This window comes from Buteo buteo, chromosome 20 (genome assembly GCF_964188355.1).
Source record: "Buteo buteo chromosome 20, bButBut1.hap1.1, whole genome shotgun sequence".
Classification (NCBI taxonomy): Eukaryota; Metazoa; Chordata; class Aves; order Accipitriformes; family Accipitridae; genus Buteo; species Buteo buteo.
In genome coordinates this window covers 17,493,793-17,516,871 of record NC_134190.1, presented here as the reverse complement: position 1 = coordinate 17,516,871, position 23,079 = coordinate 17,493,793, and the positions used below count along the sequence as shown (strand labels likewise).

Genomic DNA, 23,079 nt, shown 5'->3' with positions numbered 1-23,079 from the left:
CCCCCCAGAAATCCACAAATCCAATTGGGACTCCTTCCTCCTACTCAATATAGATTCACTCAGATTATTTGAAGGACCACTTGCAACGTTTTGAACCAGAAACAGCCCAGCTTTTCAACAATCACTATTACTTTTCTACTTTTTGGACTTTTTTACTGAGTGATGAATGTTAAATACCTTTGAAAATGCTCAAAAAGTTGTTATTTTTCTTTTCAGAGATCCTTTGAGACTGCAAAGACTATTTAAGGAAGGAAGACGGCATGAGATTGGATTCAATGCAGTAAAGTAGGTTAGTTTGAGGACAAGACAAAAAGTCGTTATTTAGACCCCCTTGTGTTGCCGTGATGAGAACTTACCATTGCTTCTGGCTGCTGTTTTGGGCTGGTCAGCCCCACCAAAGTTTCTTAACTCCATTATCCAAAAGGACTAGTGGCTTTCCAGAAAAGGAAAAGGTTTTGGTATTGTCTGGAAACAGCAGGCGAGACCTCCATCGTTCCAAAAGGAGCTGGATGTGGAATCAGTTCTTTTTATTGGAGGAATACACAGGAACTGACTACCAATATGTTGGCAAGGTAAGAGTCTTTCATACACATCTATGTTTTGATTTTAGAAGTGCTGGAAGGCCAGCAATAGCAAGTAGGTAAGAACAATGCCTGCTACAACTTTTAGTTCGCCTTCCTATCTGCCCAGCTCCTGCTGAGGAGTAATTCAGCGGAAAGGTTCGTACACTTCAGCTTCAAATTGTAATCAACAACAGGAAGTTCCTCATTTAACCAGCAATCCCATGGCCAGTCATGCACAATTACGTTAAAGATTTTCCATATTATTTTTATCTGGAAATAAAGCAGCCTAATTATACGGTTGTCTAAGCCAGATTTTTAGCTTTAAAACGTAATATGCATTTTCCCTCATGCTCATTAATTTTGCTAGAGTCAAACTATATAAACCAGAAGAGGTTTTGATCCAAGATATTTGGGATTCACAGTACCCATATTTTGGTAAGGATTCTCTCTACCCAGAAAAAGGCAACCATTTCCCTTTCCATTCCCACTGCACACAACAATGCTGCAGCCATTTTCTGATGAGGTGCCACTGAGGAGTCTGTGACATGACCTTAATACCACAAGCCATGCTATTACAAAGAGTTGAAGCACACTGTGCTTATAGACTAAGAAGCAACAGGCAGCTGAAAATTTCTAAGCTCAAAGCATGCTGACAGTTAGAAAACTGTCTGTAAAAAATAATAATAAAAAAAAATAAAAATCACAGCTTAACTCTGAGAACATCCATCTCCCTGAGCAGCAGACCCACATGTAGGTAACAACCTTTATGTGAATTGTAGAGCTAATGCACCTGTGGTAAGTCTAGAGAGAGTCTATACTGCCCAAGGTGCCATAGTCTATAGGAGTCTCTCTTGCAGAATGCAGTAATTATGCTATTGATGATGACATTCAAAGCAGAAACAATACAGCTTAGTTTTCCAAACTAAAATGGGATTGTGTCTGAACTAGTTTGATCTCTCAAGCCTTTTAGCAAAGGCTGCAGATCACAGTGGTTTGACATTTTATCTCCCTCTGCAAGCTTCTGAGCTTTCCCATGAGGGATGGTGGCTGCTTTTCTTGCCTGCCAATCAGCTGTCAGTCAAAGTTGGATGCGACACTCCTTTCCTGCTAAATGGCTGCAAGGCATGATTGAAATGAAGAGCTACTCAGCTGGTGTAATACTCATAGAGCTCCGACCAGGATAATCAGCATTCATGAGGGGTACCATTGAGCCCAATCTACAGGAAAAAGCCAAAGGCAGAGAGTCCACAGAGAAAAGAAGTAGAGAAGGAAGATAAGAGGGTAAGAAAAAAAAGCCAGAAGAGAGTAAGAGAGAAGAACTAGAAAGACAGAGGTGGAAGGAGAGGAAACTTTACAAAGAGGAATCAAGACTGAGGAGGGGAAAGGGACATCAAATGGCAGTAGAGGATAGGAGTTGGGAGAAAAAGGTTACCTAAAGAGAGCACAAATAAAAACAGAAGATGAGACAGTAAAGGAAAAAAAAACAACAGGTAAAAAAAATGGAGTCGAGGAAAAAAAAAAAGGAAAGAAATTAAAAGACAGCAGTCCTCCATACACTCTCCTGTACCACAGTCTGCTCGGTGGGGTCAGGGTAATGGGGATCTCTTTCTCCAAATATGAAGCATGTGGTCCTGAGGCGAGTCCTACAGCCTGTCATTCTCACTGTGAATTTTGACATTAAACCTGCTCAGCCTCAAGTCCCCTATTCTCTCCAGTGCAGAATTGGAGTAGAAGCTGTTGGCTTCAGAGGGACCGATGGTGAGGCAAATATTCCTGTAGGATGAGTTTGCTGAGAGACAGTTAAATAATGGTCTAGTTCAACCAGAAAACCAAGAAAGTTTGAACTGGAGTCATTAAGAGAGAAAAAAATGTGGATGTTATTTTTAAAAATTGTTCTTCTGCCTATCGGTACTTTATATACTTACTATTACAAAGCATAGAAACAACACATAATGTATAAATGTCATTGATTCTGTGTTCCTGGGCTGTTCACAAGTAGCCTTTCACACGTCTTTCAAATGTCAGAACTGCTCACACCCTTGTAATTGAACAATTAGCCAAGAGGCATGGAAGAGCAGCCACTTATTATTAGAGAAAGTTGCATATTGGTGTGAGGATAAATGGTAGAAACAGCTGAATGTCTCCAGGTTGAGGTAACCAGGCAATTTAACTGAGCAATTAAACTTGATTGGTGTGGGCAAATGAGGATAATGAACATGTTTATGAAGCATATTTTTTCTCAGAGGACTAAATGTTAACCTTTACTATGAACCAAAAATGTAAGAATATTTTGTTATACTCCTTTTATTCTCTTATAACAAAGAAATGTGAACAGAAAAATCTTTAAAAAAAATAGCAATATATATATGTCAAGGGAAGTTGTGCTTATGTCTTACTGTATAAGCAGTCACACCCAGATCTTCTGGGTTTTTTATGTATAGTGGTTAAAGCTGATGGGCATTAACATTATAATTGTAAAAAAGTGATTCCATATAAGCTACAAGAAAAAAAAAATCTTTTACTTGGGCTGGTTTTACTTTTGTCTTTTCATTTATTAACATCTGTTTAATTCAAACATCTATATCAAAATTTGAGATATAAGAAGTCTGTTGTGAAAGATTCTAACAGCATTATTTCCATAAACTGCCCAAATTACACTTGTAAAATCCTGTAACTGCTTATTCTACAAAACCCACTTTTATATCATAGTAGTTTTAGACAGAAGGGGAAGCAAAGTGAGGGAGAATGCATTCAGGTTTGAGATAATAAAAAAGAAAGGTAATCTTTCTGAAGATAGAGCTGAAGGCAGTACTGAAGACATGCTGAAGCATCATCCGAGTCATGGACTAGAGCACTACTGTGATTCATACCCCGTATACTCTATATCCAATAAACCCAAATGCTTTCCATCCTTTAGGAAATAATTGCCTAAGCACACATGAGACAAAGTAACCCTTTTTTGGTACCCGTGCGTACTGTCAGCTATTAAAAAGTGCTCCCCAGTTTTGTCTGCTACGCGTTTTACTGTCAGCCCAAATATGTTGCTGTATCACACTGGACAAGAGTATGCGGGTGCCAACAAGAAGCTCCCAGTGTTATCAAGACGAGTTGATTGTATTCTGTGGCTCTGACACCAGATCCATCACTTTATTATCCAGTTCTTTTATTCCTGAACTTCATCCCTGTATATTCATGAAATAAAGCCTTTTAAAAAGAGTAGAAATTGACACCTCCAGTCTTGGTTAGTCTCAGACATAATAATATAAGGAACTTGCAGAAAAGTTCTAGACTAGAATTATTCATTGCACTGCTGAATAACTTGTGAACTACAGCTATTCATTGAAGTGTGATTGATGGGCACAGTGACATTTTAACCTGAAGATATCTTTTTTTCTGGTTCAGAAATTATGGCACTTGGCAGGGACTCAATCCCAAAATAAAATAAAAGGATCACATGAGCATCAAAGTGGGGAAGTGCCCAGCACTACTGCCTATCCAAAATCTGCCACATCTGAGTTGGGTTTTAAAAGAGATCTAGTTGTACCTGTGGCTGCTTAGTACAATTTTAAAGGGCTGGTGTGAATGCATCTCTAAATCACTGGTAAATAATGAAGCTGTATATAGAAATATATGCTACATTCCCTAGAGGTCTTCAGATATTCCTGGGCAAAAGAGAGAAAAAAATCTGCCTTGTTCCAAGATTATACTCAAAGGTATAGCTACCATTTTTATGCTCTTGATGTCTTTGCACGGCTGTCCCATTGGCTATATAAAATCCATGTACTGGCATCCATCACTGAGTGGTCTTGTTAGAGCACAAACCTACAAATCATTGTTATGTAAAGGGATAGGATGCCGCTTTCTTTTAGACTAAAGAAAGATCTGAGCAAGTCTTAAATCTTACTCATTAACCTAGAAACAGCTTCTGGCAGCCTGCAGTGGAAAGAAGCAACTTGCTTTCCTGATAACAACAGGCACAACTGGGGAACAGTTTTGTCACACTCTCTCTGTCCGGCACTAAAAGGAAACTTCCAGACATAATTTTCATTTTTGCTATGTCTTACTGATGTTCATATAGTTCAAGCAGTATGCTTGCCTGGAAGCTATCTGATGTTACTACCTGTATAACCCATCATAAACAATCATCCTCTGCTGACAACTCCATTTTTCAAAGAAGATAAAGTCAAAGTCCTGCTGCTATGTGACTGGGCAAAGCAGAGAGGATACTGCATTACTGTAGGCAAAACCAGAATCCTTTTGTCTGGTGTTGAAAGAACCACTGGGAAAAATAAATTCCCCTCTGTCAGGAATGGTTTAAGGTACTGTTGATCCTGCTTTGGAGGGAGAGGGGATGAATTAAATGGCATCGCATTACAATATAGTTTCAGTACTGTGTTTCTTTCTTTTGCCTGATTTTACTTCTGGCTACAGCTATTCTGAAGGCAAGCAGAACTGTTCTTTGCAGCGTATTTCACCAGAAGCAAATCAAACAAAAGGTAGAATCTCTCCAAACCATTGCAAGTAATGGGACTAAGTCACATACTGAGACAAAAATATCTGGCTGTGAACACACACAAGGGGCTATTTAAACAAGGGAAATTATTGTTATGTAATACTGTCCATGCATTTTCAGCATTTGAGGCAATAATGTGTCACATTACTCTAGTGGTTAAAAGGTGTTATATCTTAATTGGATGACGTGGTAACTAGCAAGAGAAACCTTCACTTTCTCAAAGATCTTTAGTACACTAGCATTCTGTACTTATCATCAAAACTTTTGCTTCCCCCAAAAAACAAGATGTGAAAAGTCAAACTAAAATAATTTTTCCCATCTGCACTTTTAATATCCTTTATGCAGTTGTATTGGCAAACACTTGCTCACTGTTTGTTTTCTTTACCTTGTAACTTGCACTATGATATACACCTGATGTCTTCAGTTTCCTATTCCACAGACAGTGACTATTTGTTATCTTTCCAAGGCCTAAAATTAAAAGTTCCACTTGTAACTTCTATTTATTCAGGGATTCTCCTCAAAACAGTTTTCAGGGTTTTTTTTGACGCTCAGAATATCCTTTCTCTGGGTCTAGATTCTGCACTCGGCTTCCAGGAGAACTGGCAGCCCAAGAGCCAGGCTTTAAGTCTGAATGACCTCCCAGTCCTGAACAATTCCTGGGCTTGAAGCAGCTCACAGCAAAACTGCAGGCAGCTGTCAGTCATCCCTAGGCTGCATCAGTCAATCTGAGGTGCTCTGTGGGTTGCTGCAGTGCCCACACAAGGCTCTGGGCTGGACCCCTGTTGCTGGCAAGTCCTCAACGGTCTTCTTCCCCAACTAAATGTGCACACAAAATTTGACTTTATGCTGTGCCTCTCAGAGGACTTCCACACCCTTTACCATGCAGAAGGAGGAGGACTAAAGTTTTGCACTTTTCCAAATGTAGGCTCCCTCCAGCACACCATCTGTGTGAGGGTGCTGTGGTCCTTGGCTGGCTGCATCACCCTCTGCAGAGGAACTTCTCTCTTAGCAGGGCATAGGGCTTTTGTGGGCCATTTATGGCACTTCTGCCCTTGCTCCTGACTAGAAAGTCACAGGGTCCATTACGTGTACCAATATTAGTTAATTGCAATGATATGTTTAACTTTGTGGTGAAAGGAACATTAAGACCAGCCTTTTACACACAAGGAAACTGATGTACAGGGAGGCTAAATGACCTTATGAACAGCTGAAAGTCAGAAATTTCTAAACTGAGATTTAAAAAAAAAAAAATAAAATCAGTGTTCTTAGCCCCTTTCCCCCCTCCGTTTAAATGATTAGGTCACCTGCTTCCCGCTTCAATAGGCTGAATACTTGTCATTCTCTTAAAAGGTAGAACAAATGCCGTGGTGCATCTGCACTTCCTTTATTCCTCATCCATCATTCATATTTTATGTTTCACCACTTGACTTTCCCAAGTGCCCTTCATTCCTATATTGAATTGCACACACATACACACACTTGTCTTATATTCCTCTTTGAAAGATTTACTGGCGCTGATAGAAGTTCTCTGTACTGCCGGTCTCTGTGGAATAGAGATAACTCTGAAATGAGGGACAGTTGAGAGGTTAGAGGCCCAGGATGACAATCCAGAAACAGCTTGCAGATTTTAAACTGTCATATGGGGGCTAAGAAAGGAGATAATGAGAAATGGGTGGGATGGGCAAGAATGTTATTCAGAAAATGAAAAGGCAGGAAATATAACATGGTTAATGTTTACGATCATCATAATTGTGAATCTATTTGGCATCATCCTTGTATCCAAATATATTACACAATATAAGAGCCTTACAACCATCTGTTTCAAACATACCACATTTCCTCCATTATGGCACATGATGGTACTTACAGTGTAACAGTACATAACCTCCTCCCCTTCTTCCCATTTCACCTAGAGAAGCAAGCAAATCCTGGGACCCTCAAGCCAGTATTTCTGTTAATTCTTATTTTTCATTTTTTGTGCCCTGAACTAGAGAATTTTGTTTTCCGTATGCTAATGACCTGCTCATACCAGTGCTTACATTTTGGGACACATCTTTTCACAGATCATCCTTTCCTCCTCTTGTTAGCAATCAGCATGTCTTCCTGAATTGTGTACCCTTAGACTTCTAGCTATAGAAAAACAGCTGAACACATTAATCTTCCTCCCCAAGGAGAGACTGCAGGTGAAGTTCATGCTTTATTTAGGGTTACTTAGATCACTGGTCTTTGGAGCCATGATTACCATTTTCTTATTTGTTTGTATAGCACAGTAAAGTCCTCACTATAAAGCTGCAATGTCATGAATATAGAACTTCAGGCTAGCGACAGCTAAAAAAAATCCCTTTTTCAAGCTCAAGACAAAGAACCCTTGTTACTCCACCATTTGTTGTTTACACTTAGCTCACCAAAAATATTAAACCATAAAACTTGGAGAAATCTCTTTATTAAATGAAACTCATATTGTCTGTGACTCCCTTTTCTTTTGCTGCCGTTTCTCTCACTGGTGAACATAGGTTCACAGTGGGGCAGCAGCAGATTGAGAGCTGTGGCCAGTCAGTGTAACATTTCAAAACACAAACTGAAAATGTGTTGTGATGTGAATACCTACTGTTGATCCGTATGCGCTAATGCAGACTGTGGCTTGCTTTCACCATTAATGGGGTGAAACAAACCTCAGCATGCACTTGCAAGTACTTGAGGATTCAGTGAAGCTTGTAGTTATGAAAGTCTGAGGTAGCAGATGAAGGAAAGGGAAGAATCACCCTCTGGAAGGAAAGGAGAAAGGAAAAATATCAATCCTTTCTCGCTTCTCTGTAATTTCAGGAAAAATCCCAGAACAACAAAGGTTGTAAAGAAATACAACACTGAGTTAGCTGGGAGTTAAAAACATACATTAAAGGAGAAGGAGAAAAACAGATCAGCAAATGTTTATGCTAGAACTATCATTCCCACTGTTTTCTTTTCAGAGATGTTTATTTTGGAATCATATCATTCAATGAAGACTGCAGCCCTCTATCCCCAACTTGCATATGCCGTGCTGTACAGAGCCGGGCTCCAGAAGAGCTCAGCTGGAATGGCCTCTCTGTACAGGAATATCATCTATCTGGCACTATTTCTTACTTTGTCTCTTTGTGGAACATCAGGCGATATTTCACCATTAGATGTCTATTGGAACAAAGAAGGTTTTACTGTCCCGCACAGACTCACATAATGATCATTCAGTCATCTTTAGCATGTTTGTCAGCTTTGCCCATACTATATCTTCATGTCGGAAGGCAACATCAAGTTAAGTCATTTCTATAACTTCTGTGTTTAGCATCATGTTATCATTAACGGAAGGTTAAGGTCTCTCTAAAAGACAGGGCCAAACAGTATAACTGTACCTTTGGCTCTATGACATGCTTCCTTCTACCTAGCAGCCCTTACAATCAAGCTGATTGGGGCACTGGCAGAGGATTTAAAGGGCATGCAAACACAGGTGTCAGAGCATTCATGGTTTCTTTCCACTCCATGCTCTTTCTGTGGTTTTACACATTTCAGGTCAGTTGTTTAAAGCAGAGTTAATGCTGCTTACAACTGCTAAAATTCCTCACAGAATGTCCTGTGAATAACAGGGAATAACAACTGCCAAGAGGGCTGAGGGCAAAGAGTTAATGCCCTGTGGATGAAAACTCTTGCGTGTATATTCATGGTAATTGTAAACTGGTGTGTGCTTAAGCCTCATGCTACTTCCAAGTAACAAAGCCTGTCAGGATCTACACCATTCAACTGATAAACCTACCTCATGCAAATATCTATTTTTTTACCTACAGAAAGTATTTTATGAAAAATTCCTTTTAGATTATTTAGAGTGATAGGATCACACCAATTATATGTGCTGCAGAGAGAATTCTTTTCTTTCATGAATACTAGATATGATATAATTGGGAAAGCATAGACACAAGTATTCTCACTCCATTCAAAATAAACCCTCATTCCTAGACAGGCAATGTTGGATCTTGAACTATTACCTGAAGCCTGGGACTGAATATCACTCCTGCCAGATAGAATCACAGAATAATTAAGAAACCCCTAGAGGCTGCCTGGCCTAACCCCCTCCTCAAAGAAGGTTAGACTCCTCCTCAAACCAATTAGAGCATGTTGCTCAAGGCAGTGTCTGGTCAAGTTTTGTGTATTTCCAAGGATGGAGATTCCACAACTTCTCTGGGCACTTCTCTCAGTGCTTAACCATCTCTCCTTTCTTTTTTTTTTTTTCCCCCCTCCTAATATCTAATCAGAATTTCCCTCATTGCAACTTGTGCTTATTGCCTCTCATCCCGTCACTGCGTTCTCAAGTTCTGCCTTCTCTACGCCCTCCCAATAGGTAACTGTAAACAACAATAAGCCTTCTCTTCTTAATTCTAAACAAAACCATTTCTCTCTCCTCTCCTCATACATCATATGCTCCAGCCCCCCTAACCCTCTTGGTGACCCTTCTGTAAACTCACTGCAATATGTTAAGGCCTTTCTTGTACAGAGAAGGGGCAAAACTAGATGCAGTACTCCAGTTGTATTCTCACAAACTCTGAATGGAGGAGAATGATCAATGCCCTCGATCAACAGGCTATACTTTTGTAAAACAAACAAGTTGGCTTTCTTCTCAGCAAAGACACACTGCTGATTCATCTTCAACTTTCTTGTCTACCGGAGTGCCTAGATACTTCACTGCAAAACTGTTTTCTATCCAGCCTGTACTGCTGCAAGGGATTATTCCAGCATAGATGCAGGACTTTGCATTTGCCTGTGCTGAATTTCATGAGTTTTCCATCAGTCCATTTCTCCAGGCTGTTGAGGTCCCTCCAGATAGCAGCTCTACCTGCTCAATATTGAGCGAGCTTCACCCAACCAACCTCCATTTATTTTATGACTTGAAAAACTGCTGAGGATGCATTCCATCATTTGAGTCATTAATAAAGACATGAAGCAGCACTGACCCCCAGTATCAACCCCTGAGGAACATCACTAGTAATCAGCCACCAGTCAGACTTCGTATCACAGATCACAACACTTTGAGCTTGGCTATCCAGCCAATTTTCCACCCACCTTATTGGACATTTTTCCAGTCCACATCTCACTGATTTGTCTGTCAGGGTACTATGGGAGACTGTGTCAAAGGTCTTGCTAAAGGCATGCAATATTCACTGCTCTCTAGTTGCCCACAGTGCCATCCATGCCGTCATGGAAGGCAATCAGGTTAGTTAAGCATGACTTTCCACTACTAAATCCATGTTGGTTGTGCCAAATCACCTTTTTCTTCATGTACCTGAATGTATCTTCCAAGCGGATTTGCTTTATAACCTTCCCTGGAACTGAGGTATAGCTGACCAGTCTCTAGTTTCCAGATCCTTCTTCTTGCCCTTCTTTGGAATGAGTGTGACTTTCCCTATTTTTGGAATTTAAGAACCTTCCCCAATGATATCACCATCTTTAGATGCATCAATGTTGTTCTAGAGAAGTGAGTTTGTCCAATTTATTTAAAAGGCTCCTAATTTATTGGTTTTTGTCTGCTGTGGATAATGCTTCACTCCACCAGAATTTTCTGCTAGGCTCAAGGATCTTTGGGGCCTGTGGGCAAATTGCACTTGCACATCTCTGAGCAGTTCTTCTTTATTCATGAGTAATGAGTCCAACATAATGCATCCTCTGGTCAACTCATCGATCACCTGGATCAAGAAATTCTCTTATGACATTCTGCAGAAAACTGGGTTGCTTGCACACAGACATATTGCCCTTCCAGCAACCATCGGAATGATTAAAGTCCCCCATGAGTACTATGGCCTGCAATCATAGGGTTTCTGCCATCTGTCTAAAGAAGGCTTCAGCTACTTCATCTCTTTGAGCAGGCAGTCTGTAGCAGATGCCTACTGTCATGTCTTGTGTTGGTCTGTCCTCTTATCCACAAGCTCTTGACTGATTTGTGACCTGTTCCAAAGCAAAGCTCCATCTACCTGAGCTGATATTTTGCTAATCCACCTGCGTGCCTTCCTGGCCTGGCATTTCTAAAGGGCCTGTATCCTTCTGTTGCAGCATTCAAGTCATGTGAGCTATCCCTTTACATCCTGATGAATGCACTTTGAGGAATACTCATTTGAAAGAAAAATCTACTCAACGGCAGCCTTGGCTAAGGTTTCCCATAAACATATTCCTAGCTGAGCATCCTTCCTCAAGAAGGTCCTGTTGAGATTTAAATGTGCAGCCTTTTGGATTGTACCTGCTGTCTCACACAAATCCTTAATTATCTGTTTACACGACACAAAGTTTTGTTGAGAAACAAAGCTAGGGAACACAACAGCATGGAGATATTTTTCCTTTCCCCAGCTTCTGAACTGTAGAACTAAATGATCCAGGCATGCAAATAGATTAAAGACTCAACTAAACCTGTGGATATGAATTAATTTCCTTCTTGTTAAGTCTTCATTTAAATCTGAATGTGGGTTCTCATTTGTTTTAGTGTTTGTCTATATCCTCCCTTCTCCATCCCCCTGCTTTCCTCCCCGCCACACACACTTTTATATAGCATATAAAATTCATACACATATTTCAGGATTTGATTGTCAGCATCAAGTGCTCAGAATATCAAAGGGTCACCTTTGTCAGTAAGCAAAGGATGAGCATTTGCTTTCAAGCGCATCCATCAGGGAGTAGTCAGAAGCTGTTACTTGCTGAAGCAGCCTGATGTTTTATTCAACTATATCCCAGTAAAAACATTTCTGGATATTAGGCCATGGGGGTTTTTTTGATTTGGTTTGTTTTTTTCCTGGTTGTTCTTTGACATACTTTCTCCCCTACCCCCACAGGAGAATAGAGGTTTTCACTGAATTAGAAATGTACTTGTTCATATACCTTAATGAAGGTGCTATATTTGCCTATCATATAATTTTTGAAATTTTGAGAGCCATTTTTGAAAATTCATGAGTCCAAAGAAAACATTTTCTCAGTGATGAAATTGATAATTTTGACCACTGATAAAAAGTAAGCAACTGTCACTGGGTAAATTCTCCACGAAATCACAGGCAATCAAAGCTGGGCATATAATACAGACTGATTTCACTAACTATACACATCACATAATTTAGAGATTAGGGGTCTTATACTAAACCAAATTATTAATTATTGAAGTGCATGTTTGTTGAATGTACTCTTTTCTGAAAAAATATTTTCTTCTAATCTCAGTAGAAAATCTGCTGTCATCTACCATTATGTGAGTTCCCTTTTTGTTTGAGTAATGCAGTACAGGACAGAAGTCTCATTATAGTCAGTTGCAGACCTTCAAATTAACTGAAAAATATTTAGATCAAACCCACAAAAGTATTCTGCCATAAAATGGCTGGGTACACAAAAAGACTCATATGATTTTTTGGGTTTTTTTCCCCGTGTAATTTTTAAAAGATGAGATATATATATATGGGTCTTTTGGCTCAATAAGTATCTTTTCTTGAAAAAAAGGAAAATAGGACATAGTTTATGTATTAATTAGTAAGCTTAAAGAGTGGAGGTACATTAGCTATGCTGTAAGTACCTTTTCCTGTGCACATACCTGTATTTTACATAAACAAGGATATCAGTATATTGGAACTATTTTGCTCTGACTTGGAAAAAAGCTATGATGAAAGTTGGTGGTCTTCAATTGTATGCACAATTCGTATTGAAAAATAGGGGGTTTGGAGACAGATTTCCCAGGGAGGCATGCATCCCTTTAGGGACTCATTGTATTCCCATTGAAAATCATTACAAGTTAGGCACTTAATTTTCCTTAACCCCACAGCTCACCTAATAGAAATGAAAGCACATATATTCCATTTCACTTTACCACAAAGTCTTAAGACACCTTGAAATGTTATCTGAGCTAATATAGCCAGCCCTGGAGCACAGAAACTCCCCTATCTTCCCCATCCCTTAGCTAACTTGTGGTGACAGTAACCTTCAGTTGGTGGATAATAACAAACACCTGAGAGCAATTAGATTTTCCAGCATTGCAGCTAGATTAGGAATAGGCCATCCCCCCACCCTCTAAATGCAGCAGGCTGTGGCAAAGCCACAGTATTGCTAGCCTTGACTCCAGTTAAATAATCCTCAGACTTTCCGCAAACTAACGCAGAACAAATTACACCCAAGGCTCTCAAATCATGTTATGATCATTACATACAGAACTGGACATTGTTAACAACTCACATTTTACTGCAGGGAGAACGTGGAAGCATCAAATACTGATCTGTCTAAGATGAGACAGGAAGACTGTGACAGAGACAATACAGGTTTTTTTAAACTGCCTTGGCCTTCCTTCAGAGAACAACCAGAGCTCCATGCTTTTGTGAGGGTAATTGCAGAAGTCTGTACAATGCTCTTTTAACATCACTACCGTTTAGCTGGAGAGGGTCTCTCTAATCTTTCAGACAAAGGCATAATGAAACCCAACTGCTGTAAGTAAAACTGGGAAAATTCAGTTTACAACCAAGGGTTTGGGGTTTTTTTTAAGTGAGAGGTGAGTTATTATTCAGAGGCAGAATTGTTTTGAGTGCCTTAGAGTCTAAATGGAAGATTGGCTATCTTTCTTACCATTATACAGTAGTTCAAAGAAAAGCAAGAAGCTTGATAAAAGAACATGAAATTCAAGGGCCCATACATATAGAGATCAGACTAGACACCGCAGTCTCTTGTGCCTTATAAATTAAAGACCTGTTTGTCTTTGTAAAGGCAAAATTTGTAAATTCCTGCCATAATTATGCTTAGAGATAATAGGAAGAGGAGCAAATAAAACTGCATTACCACAGAAGAGTTGAGCAGCACTCAGCTTGGGAGAACATGGAGACACCTTTATCTAGTTTGTAGCTTAAATATTCATTAAGATCTGATAACAAGTTGTCCCTAGAGAGAAGGGACAGCAGAATAAGGGACCTTTCTAGTTTGAGGTACTGCAGTGCAGGACAAAAGCTCTTGTGCCGTTGTCCCTGTTTAATCACAGTGAAGAGCAGCAGCAACTGGGGAACCCAAGAGGGAGAAGAGTAGATAGGCCCTAGGCAATGTTGAAAGGATTGACATTTTCCAACTGATTTTTTGCAAAGCTGATTAGCTGTGGTTGCATGTTTGCACTTCAGGTTAGAAAACCGGTTTGTGATTTTGAAGGATGTGTAATAAAGGTGTGAGTCACCAGAGTATGGATGTTTATTCTTAGCTTCGTAAGTTTAAAATAGAACAATAGGTTCCTGACTACTGTTTGGGCAGCCTATTCCATAAACCAAGGATCACAACATCAGACAAACTGTCTATCTCAGGCCATGCAGCCTCACATAGAGCCCTCACAAAAAGAGAATGAAAGGAGCCTTCCAGCCTGCCTGGAGGGTCCAAAGTGAGAATGCTTTGCCTCTTGTCCACGGTCAAAAAACAAATTTGTATTCCAGGTCTCTTTATACTCCATTTCTTACTTTTTTGGTTTTGTTTTTGTTTTTTTCACTCCAGCACCCTTTGCTTTTATTATAGTGCCTTTTCTGTGTTTTGTTTGTTTGTTTTGAAATCAGATGCCACCATCTTTTATTCTCAGTTTGCCTTTTGAGTACCTGGTTGCTTCTGAATCTTGAAATGTTCTTAGTCCTTTTTGGTCCATTCATTTCCTGAAGTTGTACAGCAGCACAAAGCTGTTTTGTAGCTTCTCTTAGTGTCATTCATTTACAGGGAATAGATTGGCGCTCCTACTTTTGAGAGTGAATGAGAAAGATCACTAACGTTTTGATGCTCTCAAGAAACAGAAAGATAGCATCACCCTGGTGGGTTTTTTCCTAGGTGTTTTTTTATTCCTCCTATAGTTCTTGATATCAGGACAATCTTTTTTTGTAGAAGATACTGCTGTTACTGAACACTTCTATCTGACATCTAGCTTTTTTCCCCATTTGCAGTGGGTGAAATTTTAGCTTTTTTTTCTTTTTTTTTTTTAATCTCATGGAATTTTTTTGGTAAAAACCTCAGGGTTAGAGCTAAGAAGCAGTACTTAGGCTAAAGGAGACCCTTAGAGGGTATTATTGTTTTACCCTTTCCCTGGTATACTCTGAGGTCGTTACCTTAATAAAACATTTCATTTGCATTTTAATAGTCCAAGTATTGGATCCCTGTATCCTTTATAATTTTATTTTTTTATTTTTTACTGAGTTTTTCTTCTAGCATACCTGATTCCATGCAATCAGGGCTGATGCTGATAAGCTTTCCTTAAAAAAAGTAGCTTGCCGTTATGAACTTTATATAAAAATATAGTCTGTTATGTATTATTGTATTAATGGGATGCCACAGCTGAATGAGCCATGGTTTAAAGAATTTCAGGTTCTGCTATACAACCTCTTATAAACAAAACCCAGAAAAATAAGCACAATGCAAATAGGACACAGCATATTTTCCAATAGCTCCAAAGAGACCAACACCCCAAAACGCAGAAATCTCATATAACCTCAGCAACCTTCAGTGGTCTATTTCATTAATTTACTACAGATTTAATGTTTGCATGCTAGATTTCAGTAGTAAATCTTAACCTTTATTGCTGACCAGAACATCACACAGGAAGAAAAGTATGCTCTTCAAAATGGAAGGAATAGAAACAGGATAAAAATGCAATGTTCTTGAAATAGGAGTTATTAAAAAAAAATCCAACACATAATGAATGGTCATAAATTAGAAACAACAAGAGAAGGACAAAAAAATTTGAGTGTTTTAGTCAGTCATGGGATGATAGGAAAAAGGTAGTTTGATATGGCAATGAAAATGGCAAATGTTTGTACCATTTCTAATAGAAAGGAAAATATCAACATTATTGTTCAAAGACCTGGGTCTATTCATACAGAAGGCAGGCCAACTGAAATGCAGCAATTACAGAAAAATTACTAGTATCATCAGCCCTTCATATCTGGCCTGTTCTTCATTGGCTCTTTTTGGAATCCACATGACTTGAAAACGAGAGACTGGGGTTGTAAACAGGATTCCAACTGAGGACTCAGAAGTGCCTATTTTGCAAGCAAGGACTGTATATAGACTGGTAGCCTAGCAAAGAAAAATAATGAGAGCATATGGGATTATTATGTATAAATGTTGGATGAGGAAGAATGTATCTATGTGGGAAGAGGTTCTTAAAACAGAAAAACAATGTTGGCACAAGAAATGCACGTCTAATCTGGGAAACAAGACTCTTTCTAATCACCAGAGCAGTGATTTCTTCAAATGGGAACTGTGTACCTGTTGCGCCTTTTTCTTCACTAGGCATAGCGGGAAGCAAGCAAATTAAAACTGCATTAAAAAACTGAAACACTCAGGAATCAGTCACACTGAGCCATATTCAGGTTTACTGTATTAACTATAGTATAGTAACTATACTTACTATAGTAAACTTGTCACTTTCTATAGTTAACTAATTTAAGTATTCTATAAACTGTGACATCTGTAAGTTCAAGAAAGTGATGAACAATGAAGACTGCTGATTGCTTAGGACAGCAGATCTTGGGTTAGTGATGAGATACAAAAAGTGCCTGTTGTAGCAGTCTAACAGCCCCTGTGTAGAAGTGCTGTTTCTGTCAGCTGTACATCTGGAATCGTGGTGCTGTGATCTGGTAAGGCTGGGTCTGTTTGCATTTCTTTTTTAATTTTGTCAAATATTTTTTTGTTGTTTTATCTTCTTTGAAAATGACAGTGCTTGAATCTGACTTCAAACTCTGGCTGTCCAGCTCTTTTGAGGATGTAGAGTATAAATCTTCATATGATCTTCAAAATACTTTATATAAGAATGGAAAGAAATCACCTTTTCTAGTTTTCTAAACACCAAGAAAAGTTGGAAGCACTGTAGCATCTTTCTCCCATTGTCTTCCAACTTCTTTTTTAATATTTATCTTCCCATTTTTAACAGAAATTTAAGCTACATTTTTGAAAGAGTGGTCCCTAAGTGTAACCTAAGTCTTGACATAACCTTCCAGATATCTGGCCTGAGCATATAACTAACTTCAGCACTCTAGCCTCTCTCTCTCTCTCCATGGCCACCTCTAAATAATTTTTAAATCAATTAACTGCTTTCAATTAAATTTTATAGAAGAATAAAGGTGTCAAAACCATTAATTTCATATACAGTTTGGAAGAACAGTAGTTGCTTAAGGCAAATAAACCTACATTGTGCCTTGGCTGTTTGGTCAGTTGGCTGTTCCATGAACACACATATAAGCCACCACCAACTACAGCCCTAGCTGTCTCTTCTCCGACCACTATTTAGGGAACACAAGAAGTAGCAGCATTTTGCAGTCAAGAGGTTTTGAGGACACGGGCTGGAGCAGGAAGTATAAAATACCATGCAGTGGATTAAGTGATATGAGGGAAAGCAGGATGCTTTGCCTTAGGGTGAGTCAGATAGAGAGGTTATGTGGACCATGAAAGGAACCAGACCTTAGCATAATTGAGGCCATAAGAACATGGCACACATGTCCATAGGAAATCTGTCATTTCTGGTGATGCTGGATCTTGCTGTGGATCTTGTGGAATATCTTTTTAGAAGAAAGGATCTTTTATGGCTTGAAATAAATGATTTGTGTAGGTATTTGCCCTGATGATACATGATATAGTGTGTGTATATGTAGGTATATGGAACACATATATAGTGTTTGGGGGGTGGTTTTTGTGCATTAGGAAGAAGTCTATACTTAAACTTCTGCAAAATATACGTAAATACTTGCTACCTAATGTGCAAAACCAATGCCATTTTCCTTTTAACACGGAGGCACCAAGTGGTGCAAAAACTTTGGCAGTGATTATTTGATGATATTAATGGTGCTGATTAGGATATTAACTGAAGAGGTTGGTTGCTGCTATAGGGATACAGAGCACCAGAAGAGAAATGGAAGACTGCAAGTTGTTATTATTCTGAAATAGAAACTGCGTGCAATATTATAGTATTAGCAGTTTCATTTTAAGTGCTTTAGTTTTTCTGAATGCTGTAGCATTGCACTGTGTAACCTCAAGCAATACATGTGGTTGAGTTTGTTAATGACTAGACAGGGCTCTGCTGTTTGGATCTATTCAATTTGGAGCAAAATCATGTGCTATGAATACTGCCAAGGGCAAACCCATAATTCTCTTTATTAGCTACCTACCAACTGCCTACTTACTATTTTAATAATTGGTCTCTATTTCATTATTGTGTTAGGAGACAAAAATGTGACCACAGCAACCCCAGAATAGCAAGTTTCTCTTATAAATATAAACAAATAATAGGACACAACAGGCAGCTTATTTCTGGATAATCATAGGTTGATGGTTCAGTGTGTACATCCCAAGGTCTATTGACTTTGATCTTTGCAGAGGTTCAGTAATGACTCTGAAATTCAGCAAGTAGGGTGTTATATTCACAACAGGAAACAGAACTTGGTCTGCAGGGTGGATGGAAAACCATCTCACCCACTGAATTGCCAGGTATCATAACAGCAATATGACATTAGTGGGAGCTAAACTGCAGTTTACAGCCATCCTGCATAACCTAAAGCCACTTCATAAATGAGACTAACTATGCTGTTTAAATCAGTGTTATAGAGTGAGGTAGAGGAGGGATGTTATTTCATTCTGGAGAATATTCAGAGCCTGCAATTTCAATTTTTTGGAATTTAATTACCGCAGCTATAAAAGTACATTTTCAGTACAACCTTGTTACAAATATGCGTGCTAGAAAGCCACTTCTCTCTAATGTATTCCATTCAAACACACAAAAAAGTTAGCGCTTAGCCTTAACCTATTAAAATACATGGGATCTCACTTTCATTATACAGTCTTGGTCCTGCTGTTTCATACAGTTTCATACCAAAATTAATTTAGCATGGTTAGAGAAGGGCCCTGAGGCCCTGCCAGCCCTGACTGTCCCTGCCCAGGCCCAGAGCCCCCCTGCCCAGGCCCAGGCCCCCATGGCAGCCCCCAGGGCCGTCGGCCCCAGCGACGCCCCAGCAGGGCCGCTCTCCGGCTCCCCACAGCCCTGTCCTGCCCGGCCATGGGCCCTGCCAAGCCAGGCCCAGCCATGGGCCCATGTCCTGGCCCGGCCTCGGGCCGTGCCAAGCCAGGCCCAGCCATGGGCCCATGTCCTGGCCCGGCCTTGGGCCCTGCCAAGCCAGGCCCAGCCATGGGCCCATGTCCTGGCCCGGGCTTGGCCTGTTCCCCGTCCCCAGGGAGGTGCCCGATGCCCGGGGCTGGGGCTGCCCCGGTGCCCCCCCGGCCGCCCTGCTCTCGGCTGGGGCGGTGGGACGGGTCCTGGCTGCCAGGCCCCGCCATGACCCACCGGGGGAGCCGCCATCCCTCACCCCTTTCAAACACGCTAACGCTGCTTCTTTTGTAAGCGCTGCCGACATTTTGGAGTATAGCTCATGAATTTATAATACCAGAGATGGGCAATAATGAATTGTACAACTTAATGCAAATTGGATCTGCTGTTTTCATGCCGTTTCAGTTTATAGCCTTGTTGCAATAGCACATGAAACATGCCCTTAAATTCTTCCCACATATGTAGCTGAAGTAATTCCTGTTTGTGTAGCATGGGTCCAACTCAATTTTTAAAACCCTGGTAAATTTTCCTGGAGTGTTGCTTTAAAGTGAAGCAATGCTGTCTATTGGAGATGAAGAAAAATGCTGTAAATACATTCACTCGGGGGAAGAAAGAAAAAAAAAAAGGCTCACGGTGCAAATACTTTGAGCACAGCTTTCACTTGCCCTTTCCTTTTCGTTGTGCTGAAGACACCCGATTGCCACCACCCTTGGCGCTTTCAGAGAGCTCTGCCAGAAGCGCTGCAGAGAAGGAGATTACTCCAGATTGTAGCTACTTTGAAAAAAACCCTCTCCTTTTAAAGTAATTGTGTATGTGACAACAAGCAGAATGTCAAATACAGGCAGCTAATGCTGCCGTCCTGTATGCACTTCAAACGCCTTTTCCTGGAGGCCTGAAGCCTTCCCTGTTTTCAGGACACCGTATTTGAATCTTTTGGGCCAGGACATTTGGGGCGGGGGGGCACAGGGAGGAAAGAATGGCTGGACAGTTTTTATCTGACTGTAGGTCATTAAAAGCGAACCAGATGGTTCACTTAACAGTGGTATTAAAGTAAAATGAGTAAAAGTATGCCTAGGGCATAGTAAAATGTTTAATTTGTCTTTCATCCTCAGCCTTAGCCAGTGATTGATGGACGATTTCACAAAAGTGTCCAGATTAGATTCTGAATGAATCAATTTACTATAATATTAATACAGTGCAATTGCTGATGCATTTACTTTTTATTGCATAGACTTACTTCTTCACAATTTTGCTTACCTTTGAGGTATGGCTCAGTTCAGTCACCAATTGAAATGAATGCCTTTGAGTAACACTGAGTTTCTAAGGAAATAAAAAAATCTACCTTTAAGTGGAGCCCTAAAAACCTGTGGCTGAATTAACTTTGTATTGAGGAATGGTAATATGATACAGCCCAACTGACATGAGCACTATGTCCCAAGACATTTTATTCTATCCCCTGACTATCTGCCATGGTCCATTTATCTGTCCCATGACCAACTTTATGCAGAGGATAATGGACACTCTTTTGCAACACAGGTTAGCAGAGTGAAGCTATAATATCTTTTATTGGCTAGGATCAGTCCTGCTAAAAGCATCTGCAGTATAATTTATAGGCGTATCTCATCACAGCAAACTTCCTTTGCAATGAGGTGTCTGGGTAGTGAAAAATAACTTCAACTTAAAAGGAAAGAGAGGTGTTGTTATTACTACTCATTTCATCCTCATAACTTAACAATGGTGTTAAGTTTTATATACAAAACCATCAACTGTATTTTTACATGCATCTCACCTCCAGGCCCTTCTTTTTAGCCTCAACTTGCACATTTATTTCTCCTTTAATTTTATTCCCAATTTATTTTTTTTAACTTGGTTACAGTAGCAATTTCCCTCTTCATATAGGTCACACAGGCAAAATATTGCTTTCAAGATAAACTGACACTTAAGAAAAAATAAAACAGATGATTGCCTTTGCTTGGATAAAACTTTTCTACCAAGCAAACAGTCAAGGACAGATAAAGTAATCTAAAACAATAAATCTTTTTTTTTAGATGTTTTCCTCACAAGTGAATGTTACAAATTTATCATCTATGAGAAACTTTTCTGGAGATCTGCTTGTTTTATCTAATATATAAAACCAAAACGGTTTTCTGAAAAGAAGGGAACAAAATCCAAACTATTTTGGCCCAGCTATTAAGCAGTTGATGCTGGGGTTGTGGTATAGGCCTAGGGGACATTTATTTTCAAAAGTTAGTGCTTTTGCTGAAGGGCTAGAGATTGATCTTTTGATGATCACCTCATTCTCAATATTGATGAGTCATTACACTGAGGTATACTTTGTCTTGATATCCAAAGTCGCAGTCGATCTTACATAGGTGGGTTAATTGTGGAGGAGGAGTGGAAATTTCATAAACTATGGGCTTGGAAAAATCACACAAGTTTCCATTTTTAGCTCTTCAGGTGGTCTGGAAAAGAATATTACAGCAGACAATTCCCAGCGGTTCCAACACCTTTTCTAGCTTGACCTTTTTTGCTACCTTGTTCATTGAAACTAGTTTTAATTAAAATGATGATAAAAATGAGTTTGGGATTTCAGCCTGTAATAAGTCTCACAACAGCACTATTCCATGATTCTTATGAATTAATGATGGTCTGTTACTGAGGGCTGTTTTTGTCCCAATATGATACAGACAAAGTTAAAGAGACTTTTAAGGCAAACAAAGTTGAATTTTTGATGTGAAACAATCATAAAAAATACACAATTTTAAAGACAAAATTCTTGCCATGCCTTTCCTGTTTCAGGTTGCCTTTGAGGAAAATTACACTCAAATGTCCTATTGAAATTACTTTCTGCAGTAGACTTCTAGTCTGACTTCTTAACAAGCAGGTCTAACAGATATTAGTCAGAGGCTGAGCTTATGTCTAGTAAATCATATAATTCCTCCAGGCCCTATGGCTGAGTGTATTGGCCAACCGAATGGGACTCAGGAGACCTAAACTCTATTCCAGCTTCCAAGACTAGCCTTCTGAGAAACTTCAAGATTCTATGCTTTGTTTTCCAGAAAACAGAGCAAATGGTATTGACTGCTTTTGTGAAGGGTTTTGAAATCTGCTTATGAAAAATGTTGCATACAAGCTATTGATTGGTACTTGTCATGGTTTAACCCCAGCCAGCAACTAAGCACCACGCAGCCACTCACTCACTCCCCCCCACCCAGTGGGATGGGGGAGAAAATCGGGAAAAGAAGTAGAACTCATGGGTTGACATAAGAATGGTTTAATAGAACAGAAAAGAAGAAACTAGTAATGATAATGATAACACTAATAAAATGACAACAGTAGTAATAAAAGGACTGGAATATTCGAGTGATGCACAATGCAATTGCTCACCACCCGCCAATCGACGCCCAGTTAGTCCCCGAGCGGTGATCCCTTCACCCCCACTCCCCCCAGTTTATATACTGGGCATGATGTCACATGGTATGGAATACCCCTTTGGTCAGTTTGGGTCAGCTGCCCTGGCTGTGTCCCCTCCCAGCTTCTTGTGCCCCTCCAGCCTTCTTGTTGGCTGGGCATGAGAAACTGAAAAATCCTTGACTTTTGACTAAACACTACTTAGCAACAACTGAAAACATCAGTGTTATCAATGTTCTTCTCATACCTGGCTCAAAAACATAGCACTGTACCAGCTACTAGGAAGACAATTAATTCTATCCCAGCTGAAACCAGGAGACTACTCCTATTATCAAGAGGAACGGCTCTGTGCAAAATTACATGGAATACCCATTTTCTCCCTGAAGGAGAAACTTAAGAAGAGTGCCTCAGCATGTCTGCTAACGATTAACTGTGCTACAGTTCTGATATTTTGTGTTATTGGACACTTTTTGTATGTGTGGTGACAAAGAGTTTTGCCCTTAAAGGCAAACTTA

General features: G+C 39.7%; 1 protein-coding gene across 3 annotated transcripts in view; it reads left to right on the top strand.

Moving 5' to 3' along the window:
• Positions 1-344: 344 nt before the first annotated feature.
• The window catches only part of LOC142042498 (cadherin-6), a 47,358-nt gene continuing 24,623 nt past the window's right edge, over positions 345-23,079 (top strand). For all 3 annotated transcript variants that reach the window (XM_075052486.1, XM_075052485.1, XM_075052484.1), the window contains exon 1: positions 345-572. In XM_075052486.1, coding sequence (XP_074908587.1) covers positions 345-572 — 228 coding nt within the window. The remainder of the gene's footprint in view (positions 573-23,079) is intronic.